Here is a 19,993-nt window from a genome sequence, read left to right on the forward strand (position 1 = left end):
CTGACCATTTAAATCTCACGACTCTGGCAAGATTCTGAAGTACCTGGTTAAGGCGAAGGGTAATGGGATATTTATAAGGTTTTAGGTGAATGAATGAGTATAAATTTATAAGTATTTGCACGCACGCACACGCACGCACGCAAACGCACGCTAACGCACACACGCAAACGCACGCACGCACGCAAACGCACGCACACATACACACACACACAAAAAAAAAAAAAAAAAAAAAAAAAAAAAAAAAAAAAAAGCAATGATGACAAGACGTTGAATCGGTAAGACTACCGAATGAACAATTCTGAGCTCTTAAAATAAAAAAAAAAAAAAAAAAAAAAAAAAAAAAAAAAAAGTTTATCGGTCAATCTAATGTTTCAACACCTCACATTGATGGCAAAAGGGGAAAATCCATCATTTTTCACAAGACACTGTTCCAAAAGGATTTCCATCACATAGTTTGTTTTTATTCAAATATAAAGACAAAAGCTCACAAGTATAAATTTGCCAAACACATCACATTTTGATAACACACTTTTTTTTGAGTACATAAGACAGATGTGCAAGCTGAGATGACTGCACCACATACATTTGTAATGAAAGGCCCTCGATGCCATACGTGTGTCATACATGTGGGTGTGTTCATGTGGTTACAGTAGCGGTTACAGTAGTACAACATTTTCACACTGTCAACGAAAGAACAAAGGAACGAGAGAGTATTTTCTCAAATAGTGGCAAGAAGTGTTTAAACTGCAGAGTACCAGATGTTCATTTGAGATAAAACATTTATTAGAGGGCCTTGCTGCCCTGTATTGAGATATTTTTTTTTTATATACTTTGTTAATACACTTTCAATATTTTTCACAGATCTAGATACTTAAAAATGCATTATTCAATAATGTACTATATTTAATATTAGGTATATAGAAAATAGATGATGATGTATACAGGTGTTGATTCATTGTGGTGTACGATGCTCCCGGTTGAGTGAGGCAAATGAGTATAGAGGAGGCCACTATTTGAGGAAATATGGTACTTGACATTCACATGGTTGTATATTGGTAAACAACATTCAAAAGTGCAAATACAGTATGCGGTCATGTGTTTTGGGGGGGGTATTTTGCACTGGATGTACTTCTTGCCCTCTTGTTGTTCCAGCAGACGGACACTCAGAGGCCAATCTATTATAAACATATCACCAAGTATGATCCCAAAGCACTTGAAGGTGATGTTTTATTTTTTCATAGTTCTGAATATTTTTTTTAAACTAATTTTGTGCATTTGATTCTGTGCTCAACTAGTCAAAGTTCCTCTTGGTGTTATGATAATAATGTGCATTTGTTTTGTTAAAAGTAGCTACATTATTTGTTTAACTTAGGTTAAAAAACAAACAAACAAACTATTGGAATATCTGGCAGAAGCGGGGTTAAGCGGGTGAATAAGCACCTATTCAGTGTTAAAAAGATGTGAGTGCATTTTTGCCGTGTGTGTTGATTACTTTTAAATTGTATTACTGGGTCGTTAATTAGAATATAGCCAAACCGCTTATAATATATAAAAACATGATGTGAGAATGTCTGTGTCTAAATTTACCTGAACATTAAAACCTTTAAGATGAATTTCTGGGACAAACCCTGAAGAAAATAAGATATTTTACTCCACTGCTACATATGTTCAACATTGTGCAAACAGGGGAGTCACAGTGCTCTCTAGTCAACAATCCATGCAACAAACATTAAAAAGAAGGCCGACAATAAAACATCACAAATCCCTTCTTCCAAACAAATGTTCATATATGTACCAAGTTGATGCAGTCATACTCACAGTTGACGTGCTGTCATGTGGTCACACGCATGGAACTCAGCAGAGGTGTTGAGCAGAAACCCCCCCGTATGACCCCAAACTCATTTCTTGTCAAAGCAAAGGCAGAGTGGAGAAAGAATGATTGAGAATGCAAGAGAAAGCATGTCACTCTACACTTTGAAATACAGGAGGCCCCATTTCCGTGATTGATAGATGTGCTGGAAATAAATATTATTTACAGCACTAAAAAGATGGAAACGCTGCACAGTTGACATACTAAATATGCCTTCAATGTAGCGTTTTTATATTTCTTATTGTACTGTCAATATGTGTATCTGGAAAGTAACATTAGGAAACAAAAAGGACAGCCGATTCACAGCTGCTCACTGTGAACCAATGACACACGGTAACACAGGGCCAGAAAGCCGGTGCCCAGCAGGTCTCCCAGGGCTGTCAGGTACGGGATGGAGAAGTTGTCAGGGTCCAGCGAACGTCGCCACATCATACGAATAATCAGGTCGGCCGCATAAAGTAAGATAGCCACCTGGAGCAAGGAGAACACTGAGCTAAGTAAGCAATAAAGCACAGAAATACGGATTCCAAAGTCAGAATCAGGGTACCGATAAAGAATTGGGCATGAATTCAACTCTGCAATCCAACAAGTATTGCATACAGCCTAAAATTAAAAATAAGAAATTAGATTTTTAGTCCCTTTTTGCTTTTCAATTACCCATGGAAAATTGACAGAAACAAACTGATTTTAGTTGTGGGAATACGCTACTTTGCATTGAAGGCAAATATGGACATATTTAGGGCTTCCAGGGACTGCAATTTTGTCTGCGACTGGCTGGCAACCAGTCCACGGTATACCCCCGCCTACTGCCCAAAGCCAGCTGAAATAGGGTCCAGCAACCCTACAGCGACCCTTGTGAGGAATAAGCGGTCAAGAAAATGGATGGATGGATGGATGCAATTTTGTGTGATTTCTGTGAAAAAACAAAAATGGGGTTGTCAAGACTCGATGTCAACCAGCAGAGGGTGTAACTATTAAACGGCAAACTAGTTTGCTGATTAAAGAGGCTGCCATATAATACAACAATGTAAACAAGAAAGAACATTATGAATTTGAAATGTAGCATATTTTGTAATCATTACAGTCTATAAATGCTGAAAAAAATAATTAACAATATAACAAATAAATATTCACAATCATTCCCGGAAATGGGAAATTTAGATTTTTCAAGTACATAATCCAACCAACGCGCATGTCAAAACAACATGAAAACATCACACCAAGGGAAGGCCTAGCTGAGATTCAAACCCAGAACCTCTTGGCTGTAGTTAGCAAGACAGAGAAACCACCACACAATCGTGCCTCTCTGATATTGAGTATTTCCATCAGTGTCTGCTGTGAATAAGATGTTGTGTGAATGTACCTGCAGCAGAGCAGCACACAGGTAGCAAGCAGCAAAGGCTAACGTGATTGCCACCTCATCTCCCTGCAACAGGAAAATGGCGTACAGGAAGACCAGGTGACCGGGCATGACCAGCATCAGCAGCACCCGTGCTGATTTGGAGTTCAAACCTGTGGAATTTGAAAGAGGAGACATGCACGGTCACTGGAAGTGAACATGACTGATTCTGTAATATCAATTGTTGCTTGTTATGAGTACCCTAATAAAGGCTATTTTTTTTGGACAGCTGGAGGTTTCTTCACTTATATTGGTAATTGTGTGCTATATATGTAAGCACCATATGGTATATATAAAAGCGCTATATAAGTGCACTAAAAAAAACACACGATGAGGTTACATACACCTATATGGTTTTCAGTCATAAAGGCCGTCTGAAGGAAACCATTACTACGTGCAATGTGGCTCGAGACCAAAGTGAGTTTGACATCCTGGTCGAAATTCTCTCTTGAATTAGGATGTTAACCAAGTTTGACTGAGACACTGAAGTGATCTTGTTATATATTTTTAAGTAAGAACATCCTGCTTAAGCTCATATGATACTATTGGGTTGTTCACATTGACTGACATATTTTCATACCCTTTCCCCTGAACACAACTGCATACTGCAGATAAAATTGGCACACAGGAGAGTGGTGACAGTGAATCAAAAAGCTAAAGTTAGAAAAGAAAAAAAACAGTAAGCTGTAAAGGCACTACAATCTCACTCAGCACTTCAGGCAATGTTGTTATCTTTAGAATGAACAGTCAACTGCTTCCAAATGGCCACTACTCTACAGGCATGACATGATATTTTGATGGTGGTACCTGAGGAAACGAATGTCACGTAGGGATTGGGCCAATGCTGCCTCATTTTGTAGGGCAACACTCCTGGGATGCTCCAGAGGTGAAGGTAGGTCGACAGTCTGCTGGCCTGGATGGCTACTAAATTGCCACCAACTCCTAATCCAGTCAAGATTGATAGACAATTAGTACACTAGAATATATTATTGTACATCACTACTACTAACAAACAGAAGGTGAAGCGTTTGCCAAATTGAACGCATGTATATCAGAAAATCAGTGCACCGTATACTATTACTTCCTTGTTTTGTTTAAGTTCATTACTATTGTACATTTTTTCTTACCGTATTGTTAACGTTGTATTCATGTTACAAATGTGGTGAACATTTCAGATAATTCCACAAAAATATGCACAACAAATGCTCACGAGTGTGTTAGTTATTTTTGTCAATCATCTTACCATTGATAACTGGTGTAAAAACAGCCATCCCCTCAAAACTGGGATTACTGACCGTCTTGTCCAGTATCACACCTCCAAGGCTGGAAATACACAGAATGTTGGAATAAGGGGATTACAATCAAAGAATTCATTTTCAGAAGTATTTGGGAATATATTTTTTTTGTCTGTTAATAAGACAGATTTAAAAAAAAAAATGTCTAATGAATTAACATTAAATGTAATGTGCTTCTATATACCTGCTTATACACATGGCAACTAAAACAGGCTGCCACCCTGAATAGAGAACTTCCCTACTCTGAGGGTTCTGCCGGGCCACCACAACCCAGAGTGGGATTAGAGCCAAGAAGACCAGACACACCAGTGGGGAGAGATACCATATATCTGCGAAACAAAGACAACTGCCAGGTAAATACCTGAAACATAATAATCTACAAAATCAATAATACACAGCAATACAGCAAGATGCCAACACTTGACAATGGTCAGCGTATTCTCCTCAACTGACTTCTTATTAACAGTTCAATCATTTTTATAGTCTTTCTGCATTTTTTTTTTTTTGTTATGCAACCATGCAACAGGGTTGGTTATATTTAACACTCTTAAAGTTAATCTTACACTGGCAATTTTGCTGTGTAGTGAAACACACAAAACATAATTGGACGCACACATAATCCAAAAACCTATGTTGAAATTCTTTTAGTTAGCAGTCACAGCATGTCAAAACTCAAGAGACTGTATGCCGACTGTATTTAGTCACCTATGTGTTCATAAAGGGTGCTGCTGACGCCAGCCAGCAGGGAGAGGGTGATCAAGTCACCCAAACTGGCAGCTATAGGGGTGGCCACATTATCTGGATTGATTCCAACCTTCCTGGACCCGATGATCACTCCAATCATCAACAATCCTGTGAGAAAGAAGAATGAGACAAAAACAGAGGGTAAATGGAAAAGCTACTAAACATGAAAGATTACTGTAATTCAAACTCCTTCTTGGTGAGAAATATGAGCATCCAAAGATGCAGACAGTAAGGAACAATCCTGTTGACCACTCAGTCTTAATTATTTACTTTTTAGCCAAAACGGTCCCCGTTTATGTTTATGACGGGTACTTTTACAATTGCCTTTTTTAAATGTCACAATTTCTGCCCACTTGCATCATTAAGAACATGCTCAGAGTGACTTTGTGAACACTTTAGCTCGTTTCGTGCAGCAAATATTTATTGGTAAATTCTGGATTAGGATGAGTCATAAACCATTTTTAAAAGATGTATTCATTTTTGCTGGTTTGCTGGAATATGGTTGGCAAAAATATGATGCAGAACAAAAAAGCGGGTCCCAGGTCACTGACCTAAAGAAAGAGCAGCCACAAACGCAGTGACGATGCTACTAGCACACAGAACAGCTGCCTGGGAAAGTTCAACACCCCCTCTGGAAATTGCTCCTAAACACACAGCCGCAACAGCTGCAAGGAAGCCCACTACAGTAGCTTGAACCTGTGGAAAATGCACAATGTCATGGTCATAATACAGACATTTATGGATAAAATAATATCAATTGAACAGTTACAAGTTGTGGCTATTAGCCCCTAAAAACTAAACATACAGAAAACTGATTAAAAACCAACTAGAAAATATAAATAAAATATAATGTAAATAGTAATAGGTTTTTTTTCTTCATAGTTTGGCTGGTCCTATGACATGCTCATATGCAACTTGTACATAAAATTAGCGCTTGGACTGGCATCCAAAATCCACTTTCACTACTCGTGTTGACTTTCTGTGCTTTACGGCCATCTGCTGTCCACTGGCGGTAATACACCAAAACTATTTGCCAACTGACAAAAGACAGAAGAAGAAATGGAAGAAGTGGTAGATGTATTAAAAAACAGTTGAAGAAGAAATGGAAGTAGAAGAAGTATAGTCATGGAAAAGAATTTAGCATGATGCTTACTTAAGTCACAACAAGGATTTACAGCACCAAAACGTTCAATAACCGCCCAGACTCTACCTTTGGCCACAATCTAACACGGGATTCTAGTTATTAAGCAAAGTAGGCCATTTTAAATCGTCAAGAAGGACTCTGCACTCTGTGAGACTTTAGTCGAAAAAATATGGTATGTGTGTCAAACGGTGTCACTGTGTGTTATTGTTTTCTACAAGTGTCAAACTTTAACTTTCAAACAATACTCAACTACCCCCAACCAACCAAGGCATACCTTACCTGTATTAGTGCAAGATTGCAACACACCATGGTCCATTGCTTTTTCGGGTCATCCATTTGTCCTGTGTTGGCCTTAAGATATGGCAACACAACAAAATAACATTCAGCTATAACATATTGAAGTGAACGAGCTTCAAAATTGATAGACAGAAATTCATGATTGCATCACAATTAATACTTAAAGGTCAATGCAGCCAAAAAAATGTGTTTCTATGAGAATGTCTTACTTTCTTGATTGAATTGATACAACAAAATAATTACATTTACATGATGAAGCTCTTGCAAGTTCATAACTTAATAACATGCAATGAATCTTACTGATGAATTTCAGATATCCAATTCAATTCAGACAACCAAATTAGATGAAAATTGGAATTGTTTGTTTGGCCTTGGCAGATATCTGTGTTCTAAAAAAAAAAAGAAAAAAGAAAAAAAAAAGAAAAAAAAAATATATATTTTTTTTAAAATCACCCATCAGCTCATTTCTAAATTTATCTGGGGAACAAACCATAGTGCAATTAAGGTTCTTATGATGCAGTCACATTAGGAAACATGGCTTATTATGCGGCAATATTCTTATCTTACCGCAGTTGAGAGGCGAGCAGCCAAGGTCATCTCCAGGTTTCCTTTGAGTCCAACGAGCGCAGGTACAAGGATAAACACCTCTGTGATGACCTTGAACACATCCCAGTGCTGAAACATACACAAGAAAATGAAAATTGGTAAGGGTTGAATGAACAAATAACATGGGATTCCTCATTTCAAAAATAGAAATGTGGAATTTATTGAAGAGAATATATCCATCTCTATAGATGTACCCTATGAACCTTCTACCCCTTAAATAAGTGCATCCTATATTCTAGACTGGCCTACTTTCCATCATCCAACGTCTTTTGCAACAACACAGGTTCAATGAGTGCACAGGATGTACAGTTTAGAGTTAACTTCTTTTTTTTTCTGACTGCAAGTCTACTTGGCAGGGTCATGGGGTTTTGGTCTTTAAATAGATGCACATAGAACGGCACAGCTGCCAAGAGAGAAGTGATCCACAGAAAAGTCACGGAGGGAAAGTGTGCAGTGAAATGAAAAAGGGAACGTTTTCTAGTAGAAAATGACATACACAATTACCTGAACAGGGCTGCTATTTTCAAGGAAGCGGATTTAACAGTATATTGCTTATCACCATAGAGGAACGAAGCTTCAAATATACACATCATCACACAAATGATGGTGACTAGTCGATTCAGGTGACTGTCATACTGTGAGGTTATCTTGGGAGATGGCCCATTTCTGCGGCAATACGGTTCCTGCTGATGCTGATGTGTCAGGCAAGGAGCCAATGATTAAACTCAGTGTTACTCCAGACAGCTAGCAGAAAAACAGTGTCTGGTGCATTTGTCAGGCCTTGCCAGCTAATAGATGGATGGATGGATGTATGTTTAAGGACAAAGTGATTAGTACATAATTAGTTTCCATGAGATAAAAAGATCTTTGCAAAGAACGGCTCTAAAATTTTATTTATATTGTGGTTGGGAAGGACACTTTCCTTGTGCAACTATGGGGACAATTGATTAATTAATTATTATTATTATTATTATTTCCCCTAAACTCCAGCAGATCTCTAAACCATGGTCCTGGCATAGTGCCCTTTTTTCCCACCTATAGGCTACAACCAGGTGTGGCACCGGATCGTTTGTGCAGTTGAGATCACTCTGACCCTATATAACCCAAAAAGATCTCTCATGTTCAGCACAACACTTAACAACTTGATCTGATGAGATTTAAAAGAATGCTGTATGAACATAATTTAGATTCCATTCATTCATGTTCAGGGTCACAGGTAAGCTAGAGTCGATCCTGGCCGACTTGATTGGTGAAGGCAGTGTAGGAACAATCTAACACTTGCTCTAGATAAACAATGCAAACTGACAGATTCAAACCCAGAAACATTTTGATCTGAGGTAGCACAGCTAAGCACTCCCCAACTGTGCTGTTGGCATTCTTCATTTCATTGAAATTGCTGCCAAATGCACAATCTGGACCACATCCAAGTAAAGCCTAGTTTTACTTTCAAATACTGGCTCTGCGTTCATGAAGATAATTTCATTTAAAATGAGGTAACACTTGGATTTCATCTGTTGTAAAACAGAATATATCTTTTAATATGATATCTTTTGACAACGTTTGTTGTCAAAAACTTGTCACAGTTGTCGGACAACAAGAGTGTGTCTGTTATACGGGAAGTAAAACATCCACAACCAATTTTTTTGGGGTGGCAGGGGTAAAGTGACTCATAAAGTGGTCCTAATGCCAGTAAAAGAGAAGGGGAAGTACTCCCAGATAGAGGCATTCCCATTCCAAACAATGACCTCTCCATACTGTCCTCATCATCTTCCATACGCCAACAAGATTCTAAAAAAAAAAAAAAAAAAAAAAAAAAAAAAAAAAAAAAAATAAACGTTAAAAGTGGTGCTCTGTAAAATTTGAATAGCTTCCTTGGCATTTAGTTTTCGTACATTTCGGTTTTAGCGACTTTTAGAACACAATCTTGAAAACAAGAGTGCACTGCATATTCCTTTGTGTTTTTGTCAGCAAGAACTAAATCCAACCTATACTTTATCAGACAGATTTGCATACTTGTATCAGGTCCATGACGACACCAGCGAAGACCAGTCCGAGTCCTGACACCAGGAAAGGCACCAAGACCTGCAGCGCAATGAGCCAAGAGCGCTCAGGTAGAAAACCGTGTTCCGAGTGTGTGAGCTTCCATGTCACACCTCGTAACTTATTCCCCTGATAGCAAAGCTCCAGCTCCAAATGAGTCACCGCCATGTTGTGAGAAGGAGTTATCCAAGTTTAATGTAGTCGTGCCATCCGAAGAAATGTAAAGTCGTGAGTTGAGGAAATGGAGGCAATAAAGAAATTAGATAAAAAGATTGTATAATTACAGCTCCAAAGTGATAGCTGATCAGTGTCAGAGATCTTGTGGTTCCTTCATAAAGTACTACGTTATAAAAAGTCCAGAATCTGCAACAGCCTGCAACTTGACTCCAGGAAAAGCTTAGACAAAATCCATCATCAATTAAGGCAAAAAAAAGAAAAAGTACATTTCAAGGTCTCCTAATATATGGGCTGGGTATTTGATTGACAAACCTAACCTAAAAGCATGAAATACATTTAATCTATTTTGGTACATTAAGTTTGAGGTAAATTTAAGTAGAATTTTAAGTTGAGAGTGAGACATTTTAATTTTGAGGTTTCATTCAAGAAATAAACCAAATACATGGGTTAAATCATACAAATTGCAGCATCATATTTAAACTGAAGGTAAACTAGAACACTAAACTCAGTTACAATGTTGGTTTTTAGGGCTAACTATATATATAACTGGTAATGCTAACTTTGTGGGATGAAACATTACAATAATTAGGTTTCATTCAAAAGTGATGAAAAAGTTGTTAAAGGATACTTTGCACTGCGGTATTAAAAAAAAAAAAAATCCCGGTTACATCTAAATGACAAGTGACACAAAGAGGTTTATATCAATTTCGATTACATTAATTTCAAACAAACATTTAGTTTGTTACTATGACAGTTTTAGGCTGTCAGAACTTCAACCACTACATTTAAGTGGTGAGTAAAATAAGTAAGTCTTTCTTTCGTGACATTTTTAAGGATACCAAGTTTAAGGTTACTTTTTCTTTTCCAGCCGCCATACAATGATGCATGGCCTCTGTGACCTAATGGTGAGTCAGCAGCAGTGATGAAGTGATCCATTTATCAGCATCCATTGGTTTAACAATGTTACTCTGCCATTGGTCACAAGCTCACAATTATTCCACTCATTGCCCTACATGTGCGATTAAACGCTTGCTGTATCCTCCTAACATGTTCAAAATGTTATTAATTGACCAATTTTTTAGGAAGAAAAGTTATTCAAATGAAAATACAGGTTGAGATGACCAAAAAAAAAAAAAAAAAAAAGTACTGAATTCCACGCAGTCTATGTTGTATTTAGTCCTCATTTTGATCCAATCAGAAGTAACCTTGATCTCCTGAGCAGAACCACAGCCACTTCACTGACAAAAATGATATTATGTCAGTTTAAAGAATGATTGAGTCCGATCAGTCTGATGAGTCGAGACCGAGCAGTGTTCCCTCCTGCAGTCCATCAGGTCCCCCGCTATCAAAAAACAAAACACATCCTTGCTGTCAATAAGTGATCCAAAAGATCCTGTAATAAGATCGCAGTTGGTGTCTGATAGGCTCCAGTGTTCCTCCTCTGTTGTACAGCATCAGGGTAGTGTTGCTCTGCTCTGCTCCCCTCCACTCTGCTGTGACGTAGTACCAAAGGAGGAGGGGCCGCCTCCACCGCACGTCATACTAATCCAGGAAGGAAATGGCAAGCTTACCGGCACATACTAACACTCTTGCTTTTTCTCGACACTTGCCTCCCTCACAATCTGACCCTTCTGACCATGTGGCCAATAACGTTCTTCTCAACAGTATCCCTCCAGAATCTTTTTTGATCAACCTTCCATAATATCATGCCCACTCTTTCCTTCCATACATTCCCTTCTTTTTAAACATATACACTATACACTATTTTTATTTTTACAGGATAGGGCTTGGTATAGCCCATGTCAAGACAAACCCTGACCTAACTACAACTAAAATTTGTTTAAATACTGTTTGCTTGAACTACCACTTTGTTTCATCTATAAAAAGATGGAGTGTCAGTCAAGGAAAACGCACGTTGTTCAAGTAAAAGGACATGGGCGAGAATGAAGACAAAAAACAGGGATATATTGAAGGCGGGGCTCGCATCCGTTCATTTGAATGTAACCAGTGCGGTACACACAATGCTCGTGTATATTTTTACTAGGGGTGTGCCAAAAAAATAGATTTGTAAAAGAATCGAGATTCTCATTTATTAATCGAATCGATATTAATATCCAAAAATCGATTTTATTTAAATTAGAAATAATGAAGAAGGGGAAAAGGCAGTTGTAGCCCACATGCTGTTTTTGTGGAAAAAGGCACTTACAATACAAAATTAATAAATGTTAAAACAAAACAAAAAAGACACTTTAATGTCTCTATTTGTCATTTTGTCTTGCAAAGCAGACTGGAGTAGATCATGACAATGTTGTGCATATCTGTAAATTGAAGCAGAAATCATTTGTCAATCAAATAATTTTGAATCGAAAATCGTTTGAATCGAGAATCGAAAATCGATTCTGAATCGAACCGTAGACCCCAAAAAATCGTAATCGAATCGAATCGTGAGACAGTCAAAGATTCCCAGCCTTAATTTTTACCACACGCTTCACTACTTCATCCACAGGTACAAATAAAATTATAAATATGGGTATGAATACACTACAATATTTATACTTTTGTATAGGCCTACTGGCAAATAGTTGGCACCTGTGTCTTGCTTTCTTAGCTTCCATATAATTTGATTGCCTATAATTTGCGACATCGCCACATTGTGCAACTGCAAATTTTGAATGGCCACAAAACCAGTGGGCGAGACTCGGCTACTCATGAAATCTTGTGGCAGAACCTCACACTGCGCGAGTGTTGAGTGGAGTTCTACCGCATTGCTTACTGAGAGGTGGCCCTTATATCCCACAATTTTAGACTGATAATCAATCACTATGGTCTGAGGCCGACATTGACCAAAGAGTCATGTTGTAAAATTAGTTTGAAATGATATTAAAACTGTGTAGGGAGCATAGTTTTTGTTGTTGTTGATGTTGTTTAACCGTTTGCGTCAGCGGGATTATTATACGTGGCACAATAATAAACACTGTAATATTTCCTCATCATTCTATGTATGGAGTTAAATTAGGGCCAAAAGTTTTGTACTTGAAAAAATAAAACTCGAAACTGAAAATTGTTGTGTTGATCTTGAATTTCACAAAATATAAAAAGGTATTCAAAATAAAAATAAGCATGTGAAAAGTTTTTTCGGGTCAAAATTAATTTTGATTCACTTCGGTCCTGCCTTTGAATAAATTATTTATTTTCATTTTTTGCTTCCATATATATTTTTATATTTGAGGTCTTATTTTTTTCAGTTGCATGTTTTTTTCTTTTCAGATTCAGATCTTATTTTTTTGGGTTTCAACACATTTTTTCAGTTTCAAAACTTTTTTTTTTCACTTTCAGATTTTTTTTTTTTCAGTTTCAAGTCTCTTTTTTTTTTTTTTTTTTTTTCAGTTTCAGACTTTTGACCCGAATGTTACGTGGGGGCGTGGTGTCAACTGAGCGGGGCGTGGAATCATGAGTGACAGCTGCACAAAAGCGCTTTGGAAACACCCCCCAGTGACAGTGCCTTTAGGGAACGTAGGAATTAAGAGAACTCTTAACTCAACATATATACCCCATATTCGTGTGATTGGCAGCATATGAATTAATGCCAGTGACAAAATTCCACTTCAAAGTCTGTTTTAGACAGTACTGAGCACCAATTACGGTCTAGCAGCAATAGGTTGTGCCAGGTTTGCCGTACAACAGCGACGTTTAAGCGTCTAATATGTCCGATGTCGATGTCGGTATTGTGAACGCATCGTATTCTCCCGATGGCGTCCGGCCGGTTGCCGTCAGGACAACCGAATGCACGGGTGAGACATGCTAAATAAGTGTTGCAAAATCATAACAAACAGTAAGGGGCTGTTTTTTTGTGACAACATATTTTTTGGCGTGACGCATTATAAATGGGGGACTTTGTCAAAGCTGAGCTAACGTTAGCATGAAGTATCGGCCAAAAGCAAGCACTGCGTTGTAAACAACTGAGGTAAAGCTAGCCAACTTTTCTTTTTACGCGGTCAACTCCGCCGCACTTCATTTTTTTCTTTTCGCCCTTTTGTAGGATTTACGTTTGTGTGTTGGAAGAGACGCTTTCACGGAGAACGACATCCGCTGGTACGGAGAACGACGTCCGCTTTTCAAAATAAAGGATCGGTTTTCAAAAATAAAATTCAATTCAAACGCAGTTTAAAAGATGTTTGTTTTTATTATTATTATTGTCAGTTTAAAATATGTTTCACTATAACACAGTACCAATTCACATTTCACTGGGAATGCACTCTTCTGGGGTGATATTGAGCAATAACATTGATATGTACAATATTAAGTTAATTTAAAATGAAGGAAAGGTTGAAATGGAGAGAAAAAAAGAGGTGTGTGTCATTGAGCAGACATTTCACTATGAGACAGTACTAATTTGGGTCCAATAGGTCACATGACCTAGAAGCTATTAAGCAAAAATGCTAATATTTATAGAAAGGTGTGCATCATATATCAGACATGCCACTATGATGCAGCATTGTTTTGGGGTGTCAATAGGTCACATGGTATGGTCCGCAGGGTGTCCGGGCTCTCCCTCAAGAGCTCGGCTATCAGGGAGGGACTCAGAGTTGAGCCGCTGCTCCTCCGCATCGAGAGGAGATGTTTGAGGTGTCTCAGCCATCTGTCTCCGATGCCAACTGGACGCCTCCCTGGAGAGGTGTTCCGGGCACGTCCCACCGGCGGGAGGCCACGGGGATGACTCAGGACACACTGAAGACACTATATCTCTCAGATGGCCTGGGAACACCTTGGGATCCCGCCTGAGAAGCTTGATAAAGTGGATGGGGAGAGAGAAGTCTGGGCTTCACTGTTAAAGCTGGTGCGATAAGTGATAGAAGATGGATGGATGGATGGATGGATGGATGGATGGATAGGTTTTTGGGAAATGTTCACACTCACTATTAACTCGAGCAAACTGTTTTGAGTGCACTATTAAGAGATGTAGTAACAAATACTGCAAATAGCTTCCAGGTAGGGCTGGGCGATTATGTAAAAAATTATACCTATGATTACTATGATAAAGATCGAAATCTCGATTATTAAAATGATTATTCAATAATTTTATTGCATTGATAAATAACACACCTCTTACTTTTTTCATTTTAGACCTCCACTTATTTATTTATTTATTTTTTTAATGTAAATATTAGCTTTTGAGCTCAATAGAGCTCCAGACCATGTGACCTATTGACACCCCAAAACAATGCTGCATCATAGTGGCATGTCTGATAGATGATGCACACCTTTCTATAAATATTAGCATTTTTGCTTAATAGCTTCTAGGTCATGTGACCTATTGGACCCAAATTAGTACTGGCTCATAGTGAAATGTCTGCTCAATGACACACACCTCTTTTTTTTCTCCATTTCAACGTTTCCTTCATTTTAAATTAACTTAATATTGTACATATCAATGTTATTGCTCAATATCACCCCAGAAGAGTGCATTCCCAGTGAAATGTGAATTGGTACTGTGTTATAGTGAAACATATTTTAAACTGACAATAATAATAATAAAAACAAACATCTTTTAAACTGCGTTTGAATTGAATTTATTTTTATTTTGAATACCTTTTTATATTTTGTGAAATTCAAGATCAACACAACAATTTTCAGTTTCGAGTTCTATTTTTTCAAGTACAAAACTTTTGGCCCTAATTTAACTCCATATCTATGTATCCACTCATCTATATACCTAAATGATGGGAATATGTAGGAATATGTACTGCAGTATTTTCATCATAATGTCAAGGAAACTGCACAGAAAAACACTGGTGAGCCTTGGGGTGAAACAAAAAGATTAGGACTTAAGAAAACAGCTACATCCAGAGTATTTTTGTCTTCATGTCCTTTCCATTCAAACACACTGTGTCCTTTTAAATCCGCCTGAGGACAGCCAAACCCATTAGCAGTCACAGGTGGAACAGTGATGAGCAATTGGTACAAAAGATGTGAGCCAATGCGGATAAAACGTGTGAATCAGTGAGGGAGAAAGAGGAATGAGACATCTATCAGCTCATCACAAAGCATCCAGCAACACTTCTGATAGTAGGTGGTAAACAGAACCCCTGGGAGGGGTTGAAGGATGAATTGTACCACGCACATTCAAAACTACACTAAAAATGGCTGAGAAAAGACAACAGTATGTCACAACGACCAAACACTGAAACAGCACAAACATCTGCTCAGACTTGTTGCTTCTACTTTCAGAACGACTGTATACATTGCTTGCTTGCTACCATTCAAGTTTGTAATGAACAACAGCACCTGCTCATATATACCTGGTCATATCCTTCTGGTAGACGAGTATATCAGGTATGTAAAGTTTTGATTAATCTCACCTGTACATTATCCAGCACCATCCCGGCCATCACCATTCCCATTCCAGCCATCAGGTACGGACAAAGAACTTGCAGACATATTGCTCGGGATGACTCCTCTTCAACTTTGGCTACTGCTACTTTGGTCCTCACTTCCGATGGCTTTTTGGGAAGCGGCTGAATGATAGAGGGTAAGGTGAGTTCAGGCTTTCCATCCAAGTTACCAGCCAGACCAGCATTGGGACCTGCAACCGGGCTCTTCCCTTTGGAGCGGGACTTTTTGTTCTTTTTCCTCTGGCGGGTTTGTTGTGATGTCTTGTCTTCGCCAGGCATGATGTCTGTACTGGTAGTATTGGCACTGGTTTAATCTAGGAACATACAAATTATGTGATTAGAGATGACAGAAGATGTGTGTTTTACACTTGTGTACTGTAAAGAACATCCTTAAAAATGGCATCTCCTGATTACTCTGTGTTGAGGAAACAATTAGTAAACAACCTGCACTGAATAACATTGGAATTAACTGCCCATTACATTGTTTACCACTGCCAAATATGTTCTTTTGATTGTTAGAAGGACTTGCACAGTTAATATATTGATTTTCCACAAAACTATTTTAAAGTGGACAGAATTATGTTCGCCGCATCAGCCTCCTATGTTGGAGTTTGTTTGTCCTGTTCTCCCCATGCTTGCATGGGGTTTCACTTTCACCCAGTAATGTGACTTTCTCCTATATTTGAAAGGGAAAATCAGCCCAAAAATATTCTCTACGACATGTTCTATGTTTCCCCACTAGTCTAAACGTGGCATTCTGATTAATATTATTGCATTTGTGGAATATCAGTTAAGCAGCAAAATCCACTTGTTTTAGCCATCTCAGGTGCAGCCATTTTGCTACTTGCTGTCAAGTGAAAATGACATCACAATTATTTAGGGCTCAGGTAACGACCAATCATGGCTCAGCTTCAGAGAACAGGTGAGCAAGCAGTGCTTGCTCATTACCTGAGCAACTATGACGACATTTTAAATTGAAAGTAAGGGGCAAAATGTCCGCCCCCTATGATGGATAAAAATGGGTAGCTTTTCCGGCTTTAACTCATATTTCACAAACACAATATTAAGCAGAATACCGTTTATATGGGTGGAACTGCATAGACATATTATTGTAAAGAAATGTTTTGGGTTGTCCTCCCCTTTAAAAATGTGCACATTAATTGAAAACTATAAAATGCCCACACTCTAGGTGTAGGTAGATATGAGTGTGAGCAGTTGCCTGTCTATATTTTTCCAGTGATTGGATGGTGACCGGACCAGGGTGTTTCCTACCACTGCACCAAAAGTCAGCTGAGATCCTGAGGACAAGTGCTGTAGAAAATGGATGAAATGATTATTATAGTGTTTTCACTGGTTCCAACAAAAGAAGAAAAAACAAACAAACAAAAACAAAACAATTGAATTATGCTGCTAACCTAGGGTGCAGTTCCAGGAGTTCTATTGTTAAGGTATTTTTCAAAATGTTTCAATTAAAAAAAAAAAAAAAAAACAAAAAAAAAAAAAAGACTTCATGGGGGTCTTTGCTGTACTCGTAGTACCAAATTCCAACCAAGTCTTTTCCATCTATCCATTTTCTTGTGCCGCTTATTCTGGCTGCAGTCAATCCCAGCTGACTTCAAGACTTTGGGCGAGAGGCAGGCTGAATTAGTTCATGTTCTAATCGCAGACCACATATAAACAAACAACCATTCACACTCATAACTACACTTACGGGCAATTTAAAATCTGTATTTTACCTAGGAAACGTGTTTGGGGAATGTGGAAGCTGTAGTAATGGGAGATCAGCATGCAAACTCCGCCGACTAACCATATCTTTCGATCCATCTCAACCATTACTAAAATACAACAAATATAAATACACACATTAAACGGCCAAGATGTCCCGAAAATCCGCGAGAAAGCATTCATTTATCTGTGTCCATTAAATCGGATATCAAAACAAAGGAAGAAAAAAACCGGATGAGTTGGGAGAACACCGGAAGGAGCACGCGCAGTCGCGCACAGCCCATAATATTGCTCCTATGGAAACCGCTGGAAAACTAGGCAAGCTCCGATTGGCTGAAAAAAAAGAAAAAAAAAAAAAAGAGTAAAAGTGTTATGAACTGAAAGCTTGCCCCCATGTGGATATCACATGTAACAACTCTCCCTCATCTGCACTTTACAGTGCTAGCCTTTTAATATCACACATATTCACACTCCATATATTTTTATGAAACCTAAATGTTCAATACATCAACATTAAAAAGGAAAAAAATCCCCGGCAGGAAGGGTGACTGTATTTTGCACAGGACAATTTAATGAAGTGTTAAAAAACAACTTTCTTTAACTAACTTCATGCTGAGTGAACATACTCATGAAGTCACTGTGGCTAGAAAAGAACATCTTCTGTTCCCCTCCCAGAATGCACCATACATAAGGCTATAATGCACACAGTGGCAATAGCTAACTGAAAGTGAGGTTAAGATTGAATTTATTGTCCTTACCTTTTGTCTTCAGAGGTTGTGGGTTAGTGCTCATGTAGCCGAGCTAGCCGCAAGCTTCCAAGAATAACTACACTATGCTCAGAGAGAGGTTGTTAGTGTGCCTGTAACTATTTTTTTTTTTTTTTTTTTTTTTTTTACATAAATATCTGTCTATGTTGAGTCTAAGAACATATTTCTCTTGATCTTAAACTGCGTCTTGAGTACTACACGCAATACATGAAGAAGTGTGCATGCATCATGGGGCACCGTCTTGAATTTCATGGCATTGGCAGATTAGGAAAACCTCCCTCCACCCCTTCCCTCCTGTCCTATTCCATCTCTGCTTGGGGTGATGACAGCAGCCAACATAACTTGCACTTTGTCAGCCGTGGAACAAAAATACTCAACACGGGAACGACAGTTTCTAATTAAGTTATCATTAAGTTAAAAATCAGGCCATTAGAAGAACCACACTGACTTTCATGTTGATTTTGACTACCAGTGTTTTGTTTTGTTTTCTAGGCCAGCTTTACTGATTAAATTAGACACATTGGATGTAAACTGCTGCCTGTCTTGAATTTGTGGCTTTCTCTCATCATCTCTGATATGTTGCACATATATGCATTCACACTGTATCCCATCGCTTTTAGAAAACTAGCTCTTTTGGCTCAGCTTGCCAAAAAGTGCTCTTTCAGGCCCCAACGGCGCTTCAAATTTTTTGTCATTGCTTCAATTAATCTATCGCTAGAAAACATTAAAAGTATTAATTGTGTAAATAAATAAATAAATAAATAAATAGTTTTCTCAACCTATGTCTTTATTTAGCACGGCTAAACATCAGACTTTTCAGTTGTCTGATTTATTTGCAGTTGCAAAAAATATCAAATATAAAGCACCTTAACTATTTATAATAATAACCTCTTAACCTAAATATACACATGTACTGTATCTGTATTTATACAAAGGGTAATTTGGTATTTAAAAAAAAAAGAAAGAAAAACAAAGCAAAATAAACTACTAGTACATCAAAGGGTTTGTGTGCTATCTATATGGTAAACATATGTATGATGAGCAGTATTGTGGTAGTTTAGTCAAAAGAACACAGTGTGCCTTACTGATCCTTTAGATCTTCTCCCAGTTGGCCACTTCATTAGGAACAGTGGTAGATTTGCTATTCTGGTGTCGATACGTTATGTGTCTGGAGGTTAGACGTTAAGAGCTATACAGCCTCTTTTTGTTTCAAGTATATATAGTCAAAATACTTGCACAATGCCATGTTAGATGTTAAATTGGATTAAGCAGCAGTTATCCATTTCACCACTAGAAGGTAGCATGTATTCAAGAAAGAGGTTCTTTACAAGTCACCTGACTCAAAGCAACATCGCTGCCATTATTATGCACACAAAAAAAGTATTAGGAAATCAGACCGTTAGACCCATTCATCTTTCCATTTCCTATTTCTGTATTTCATTTTTCCTAATTAGGGTCAATGGGTCATGGATAACTGGAGCCTATCCCAGATGACTTTGAACAAAAGGTGGGGTACACCCTGGATTGGTTACATGTC

At 38.1% G+C, this 19,993-nt stretch overlaps 1 protein-coding gene and 1 long non-coding RNA gene across 6 annotated transcripts in view; one reads left to right on the forward strand and one right to left on the reverse strand.

Annotated features, from left to right (window-relative positions):
* Positions 1–439: 439 nt before the first annotated feature.
* Positions 440–19,993, reverse strand: part of LOC144014626 (solute carrier family 41 member 1-like) — a 34,476-nt gene continuing 14,922 nt past the window's right edge. The window contains exons 1-11 of one of the 5 annotated variants that reach the window (XM_077514747.1): positions 17,828–17,979; positions 15,932–16,278; positions 7,317–7,424; positions 6,732–6,803; positions 5,860–6,004; positions 5,270–5,416; positions 4,749–4,893; positions 4,513–4,592; positions 4,077–4,211; positions 3,234–3,382; positions 440–2,341 (exon numbers count right to left, since the gene is read on the reverse strand). In XM_077514747.1, the coding sequence (XP_077370873.1) occupies positions 2,171–2,341; positions 3,234–3,382; positions 4,077–4,211; positions 4,513–4,592; positions 4,749–4,893; positions 5,270–5,416; positions 5,860–6,004; positions 6,732–6,803; positions 7,317–7,424; positions 15,932–16,243 (1,464 nt within the window). In that variant the 5' untranslated portion in view covers positions 16,244–16,278; positions 17,828–17,979 and the 3' untranslated portion in view covers positions 440–2,170. Of the gene's footprint in view, positions 2,342–3,233; positions 3,383–4,076; positions 4,212–4,512; positions 4,593–4,748; positions 4,894–5,269; positions 5,417–5,859; positions 6,005–6,731; positions 6,804–7,316; positions 7,425–9,368; positions 10,915–15,931; positions 16,279–17,700; positions 17,980–19,993 lie in introns of those variants that run through there. The other 4 variants (XM_077514748.1, XM_077514746.1, XM_077514750.1 and 1 more) reach the window with 4 other exon arrangements.
* Positions 13,330–19,121, forward strand: LOC144014629 (uncharacterized). The gene is made up of 4 exons (XR_013282513.1): positions 13,330–13,536; positions 13,612–13,664; positions 15,801–15,905; positions 15,979–19,121. It is a non-coding gene; the product is annotated as an uncharacterized LOC144014629 (long non-coding RNA).

This window comes from Festucalex cinctus, chromosome 2 (genome assembly GCF_051991245.1).
Source record: "Festucalex cinctus isolate MCC-2025b chromosome 2, RoL_Fcin_1.0, whole genome shotgun sequence".
Taxonomy (NCBI): domain Eukaryota; kingdom Metazoa; phylum Chordata; class Actinopteri; order Syngnathiformes; family Syngnathidae; genus Festucalex; species Festucalex cinctus.